Source organism: Myodes glareolus, chromosome 2 (genome assembly GCF_982192425.1).
Source record: "Myodes glareolus chromosome 2, mMyoGla1.1, whole genome shotgun sequence".
In the NCBI taxonomy this organism is placed as follows: Eukaryota; Metazoa; Chordata; class Mammalia; order Rodentia; family Cricetidae; genus Myodes; species Myodes glareolus.
In genome coordinates, this window is record NC_142027.1 from 56438193 (window position 1) to 56444192 (window position 6000).

At 38.2% G+C, this 6000-nt stretch overlaps 1 protein-coding gene across 2 annotated transcripts in view; it reads right to left on the bottom strand.

Moving 5' to 3' along the window:
* The window catches only part of LOC125413223 (leukocyte surface antigen CD47-like), a 77000-nt gene extending 73214 nt beyond the window's left edge, over positions 1–3786 (bottom strand). For both annotated transcript variants that reach the window (XM_048454408.3, XM_048454407.3), the window contains exon 1: positions 3693–3786. In XM_048454408.3, coding sequence (XP_048310365.2) covers positions 3693–3738 — 46 coding nt within the window. In that variant the 5' untranslated portion in view covers positions 3739–3786. The remainder of the gene's footprint in view (positions 1–3692) is intronic.
* Between the last annotated feature and the right edge of the window lie 2214 nt (positions 3787–6000).

The following is a 6000-nucleotide window of genomic DNA, read 5'->3' on the forward strand; positions in this document are numbered from 1 at the left end:
TGAAACAGTAACAAAAATGCAGACTGGTAATCACTATGCTACAAGCCTAACCTTGAAAGTACTTGGCTATATGCATCATAAATTCCAGATACACATTGTTATTCTCCTTGGTGCTGTGGGGTTTGGTATTCATTTTCCATTCATTTTGGTTTTTATTTTAAGATTTTTTTTTTATCAGCAGCTAACAGTTACACAAATGTTGCTTTGATTAGGTGATAAGCACTCTAGAGCTCTTGGGTTCCCTAAATCTAACACTGCAGGAGGATCTATGGAAGTTTGTTGGGCTATGGCGAGTATGGAGTCATTTAGATATCACATGACTAGGGATACACTTCTGACAATTATGTGAAACTGATAATCACTATTAAAGAGTTAAAAACCTAGTGACTGAACCTATTCTGTGCAATTTACTGCTCTGACTACAATTGCTTTGATTATAATTATGCAATGTAAGAAGAGCCGATCAATATTTAGATTGGATCCAGAAATATAACACACTGCACTGGATCTTTATGCATTTATTTATTTTACTAATGTGTCATTGTGCTGCCTAAGTATGTGATCAGCTGATACACTCCTCAAAATAAAAATATTCCATTGTGATGTAGGAGATGACTTCATATATGATGCCATACACATTTGTAGTTTCCTGTAAGGAGATATGACCACCAACATGGTTCCTTTTTTATTATTAGATTATTTACTAGATTCTGAGAGATCACCAAAAATTTATGGACCTGCATTTTAAGTTTGTGAGCTGTCAAATCTCACATATAAATCTTAATTTAACTGCAAATTCTTCGTTTTTCTTTATTTTCATAGACTTTAGGTATAGTTACGGTGAAATGGAGAATCTAAATTTATGTTTCTCAATGTTTGACCCTGTACAAAAGTCAAAGTCTATCATTGCAGTAACAAGTAGATCAGTTATCACATTAATAACATTAATTAATAATAACTGATCTATTTATAATGTTATAGTCATAACTTTATTAGGTAATATAGGTTATTTGGTGAGCTGTGGGTTTCTTTGCATTTTTAGTAGACCAGAGATTATGGTGAGAAACACAGATCTGATCTTGACAATGTTTCTCCCTTTCATGATTCAAAAATATGAAGGTACGTAATTATTTTTCAAGAAAATAGAAGCATATAGAGCAGCAGATCCCCATTGAAAAATCTGCAAGCATTCCCTACACCTAAGTTTTAGGGAACATTTCAGATGATAGGGATGGGGATAGTTAGAGCCACTGAAATAGCTACAAACAGTCTTTCATATATGACAGGGAGTGGAAGCCAAGCAATCTCAAGAACATGGCCACCTAAACACAGCCTACACAATAAAAACATAATGTGCCATCCCAAGATGGAAAGGGGAAATCTCCGAAGGCCCCAACCCTGAATGAGGATCTACAGATAAATGACTGCAAGAGAGGAAGGAAGGATGCTTTTCTCCAGGGACAAGCTTCCTGATAGCCTATCCAATGTCCAGAGTCCTAACCGACCTTGTGACATAAGCATATGAGAAACACTAATGAACTCAGCAGGATGTTGTTCAAATAGGGAAAAAGTGAGGTCAAAATTTGCAAAATGGGCTTCATAAAATCAAGGACAAATGTGAATTTAACTTACTTAGAAAACATTCAAACATTATGAAGCTCATTTACTTTTTATGTCTTTAAAACTTTAAGTTACATGAAAAGCTTATTTAGAAATGCTTATTTCATACATTTACCTAATTTATTTTTACAAATATTCAAAAACTGTCATTTCCAATTTAATTATCAGATAAAGATGGCCTTCACATTCTTTGTTTTCAAAAACCTTAACAGACAAATAGATATGTCTGGAACAGAGAAACCTGCAGACATGTTGTGTTCTCTCACCTCAAGGAAACTTGCAATCTTATGAGCTTCAGGATGCAACAGACATAATTAAAAGTACTGAACTTCCCCTTAATGCTAGCAATATCAATTATATGTTTACTTTAGTTGGACTAAAAGTATATCAACCATTCTTAAATCCAAAGTACCAGGAATTAGAAACTAATTTGGTTAAAATATTATTCTCTGTGATCAGATACTTGATTTCAGAGACTAATCTTTTATTTTCATTAGGTTCTTAGAGTTCTTTAATGTCTTTTGGTAAAAAATTATATATATATGTATATATATATATATATATCTCATGCAGAGACTATAAAGACATACAAATGAATAGCAAACCCAGTTTTCATTTATAAATGCAGTCGATTAAAATGTCACAGTAGAAAACTTATTAAGACATAAATCAAGTCAATGCCATATAAGAACTTCTATAAGAGCCTGGCCCAGGACTTTGGCAGCACAGGCAGAGCATGGTTTACATGTATATGTGTGTGTGTGTGTGTGTGTGTGTGTGTGTGTGTACATAAACTCGTGTGTGTGTGTGTGTGTGTACATAAACTCAAGAGAGGCACCCCCACTTGATACAAGAGGTATGCTGACATCACCCAACTTCCCAATAGGTCTCATTTCTGAAAAATTTGACCACCTCTTAACACTGCCCAACTGGAGGAAACTCTACCATCACAGAAACCCTTGGAAGACTAACCACATCCAAACCACAGCAGGAGGCAAAACCCATGAGGAGGCAAAAAAAAACACCTCCCAAATCCCAGTGCTGCATGTGTGTTTTGACTCAAGTTAATGTATTAATATTTGATGAAATGTGTACAACTTACACTGCCTCTTCCAAGTCAACTAGGAAGGTTTCAGTGAACAATTTGTATGTTATTACAGGTGGCTATTGGGGTGGTGAAGTCACAAGATATTTTCCAGATGACTTTTACTGTTAAGTCATAACACAAAATAAAAGTTACCAAGTATAACAAGTATGACAGGAATAAGGATATTTTATGAGATGATTTTTGCCTCCCTCATATTGGATAACAGATTCTCAATACAATCTCTCATACTGCGGGAGAGAAAAGACTGAAGTTTTTTACCACCTTGCAGGAGTGGCTTCAGAGCTGACATGACAGGTGATGGGCTGGAACACACCTCAACTTTGACAGGGATTATTTAGCTATGCATACTCCTGGCCCTTTACATAAACCAAAGCCTCCTGTCATTATCAAGAAGATAGGCTGGGGATAAGAATTATAGGAAATCTGTATTTATCCCCTTTCCTAATGTAACCACACAGAATAAATTTTTCTCTACTTTTCACTATTAATTGCTCTCTAGTAAAAGTGACTTCCTGACTGAGGTCTGGCAAGCCTACCTTAAACTTTCTTATCCCCAGTGCTGACGTTATAGTGGGTAGAGCAAAGTCTCTTTGTGAGGGACTTCACTAAGGCACTCACTTCATCACAAGAATCCAGGACCTTTCTATGCTTATTCTTCAACCTCTAAAACCATGGGAAGGTCCTGGGGGTGGGGTTCTTTGCACTCACATCCTGTGCACCCTGCATACCCCGTGTCACCCTCCTCCCCCTGGCCAGTTCAGGTTTGCAGATCTGCAGTTACCACTGGAGTGGGGTGTGGACAGGGTAAGGCACTCTAGCCTTTCTCCCATCTTGATGAAAAAGAAGGCAGAGGGCGACCAATCCAGGTTGAGACCTCTGAGGTCTGCACTCTGGGCAAAAACTATCAACTGAGGCTGGCAGAGAGCAGCCCACAACCCTCAACTGTGAGATCAGAGCCACTCACCGCAGCATAGAGAACTTAATAGCAGTGTGGTCACCAACGTCCACATCCCGGCCTGCCATATGGAGGTGGTTACTAGCAGAACCGGGAGGACAGGGACAGAGCATGCGCATTCTGTGGGCGTCAACTGTTAGCATCTCGCGGACTCCTCCAGCAACCCAGAGACCTCCAGTTCATTCTCTTTCTTCAGTCTTAATTACTTGATTAATGGTTTCATCCTCTGCTCCAGGAAAAGGAAGCAAATAGTCCATGCATGGGGAATGGTTTCGAATGGGATGCAGAGAGGAACAGGTTCTGTGCCCGACAGCCCTTAGCAGTGAGTAGAAAGATCCAGGAGCCTCTCCCAGCAGTGTTTCAGGAGCCTCTGTGCTGTGTTTGAGTGCAGGTGTGGAAAGTGGATTGTAAAATGTGGCTCCAAGGCAGAGTGTGGCTGTGTCACCAAAGCCAAATCCTTCATCTTCAAGCAAAGGCCTTTCTACAGCCACTTTTAACGTTCCTAGTGAGCAATGAACTTGCCAAAATCCCAGTCCCTAGTAGCACCTCTGAGAAGTGCATATCCTCTGGCCAGCTCCCCCTCCCCCACTCCCCAATGTTGGTTTTCTCACATCTGCTTCAGAAGTTTCATTCTCACAGTACCATGCTGTACTAGTGACCTTGGATATGTCTTCACAAACACCCATTACAGTAATATCATCCAGAAACAAAATCACCATTTTCTGTTGATTTCTGTGTTTGTGTCCTGCATATGGTTTTTAAAATATATACGTGCCATGGGCCATGCCAGAGGAATAGCGAGTTGCAATTGAAGTTCCAGGTGTCAACCCACCAGAAGGGCATCCTCTGATGGATCCATCTCATTTAGGCAATGCCACAGAACTAGAGACACTGGAATGTGTTTTGCATCTGCTGTGTCTTTAGATGTTTTTTTTCTGTTATCTAGCATGGTGTGAGTGGACATGGGGAGGTCTCTACTGCTTGTAATACAGTGTGTTTATCTCTTGAAATTTGGAGAGAACTATGCCTAAATTCCCAAATATTGTTTATAAATGTTTCTTTACATTTTAAAGGGGATATGCTATAGAGATTTGCATTGGTTTGGATCTTGATCTATGGATACAAATTTTAGGTCAATTTGTTATATTTGTATTTCTGTTCTTGATTAAGGTATTCTGTTTGTGCAGTTCATTTAAAAATGTAATGTATAATTAAAAATATAGGTTAATAGATAGTCATCTATAATAGTCAAACGTAGTCATGTTAGTTAAATTTTCTAGATGTACAGAGATGTATTTCAGATGGATAAGTGTTCTTCAAACCTTTCAAATACTACAGAATATGTCATTTAAAATGTTTTAAGAACTTAGCACTTTTCATGACAGTGGGACACATCTGCTCCTGGCAGCACCAATTTACTTCAAAGGGAAGATGGGCATCAAAGAGACACCTCAAGGAGTTTTCTAGCCATTTGGGCAAGAAACTGTTCTTGCCTGGACTGTTTAATGAACTGGACATTCAGGACCCACAGAGAAAAGACTGCTAAACTTGCCTAAATATTAGACGGTCTTTCAGGTTTCCTGATAATGAAAGAGTTTGCTAGACATTCTGCAGTACACAGAAAAAAGTAACTGACAAATTGCCAATATAGGTGGAACTGTCTTTGAAATTTCCTCCTTCATGAAAAAGTCTGCTGGATACTATGGTCCTGTAGACTGAAGATGGATGCCCTAGCGGTGTAGAAGAACTTTGGGTGACTGTCCAGGCAGTGAGATATCTGTGTCAATTCTAGAGTTTTGGAAGTTGCTTACATTGTACTTCCTGTTTACTTAGGTAATATTATATCCTTCTGGAGTCTTTGATGGAGTTAAAAGAGAAGATAATAGTAATATAGTTTTCCTTAGTTATAATAAAAGATAAAGTAGATAGCAATATTGTAACTATTATTCTTGTTTGATACCTGTTTTGTTATATGTAATTTTATTATGTTAAAGTTAAAAACTTCTTTTTTATTTAAACAGAAAAGGGAAGGTAATGTGGAATTTCCCTCTGTATGCTGTGATTACCATTAATGAATAAAGAAACTACTTTGAACCTACAGCAGGGCAGAACTTAGCTACATGGAGGAAACTAAACCAAATGCTGAGAGGAAGAAGGCAGAGTCAGGGAGAGGCTATGGAGCCACTGCCAGAGACAGACATGGCTGAAACTTTACTGGTAGGCCATGACTACATGGTGATGAACAGATTAAAATGGATGAGTTAAATTAAGATGTAAGAGTTAGCAAATAAAAGGCTAGAGTCAATGGGCCAAGCAA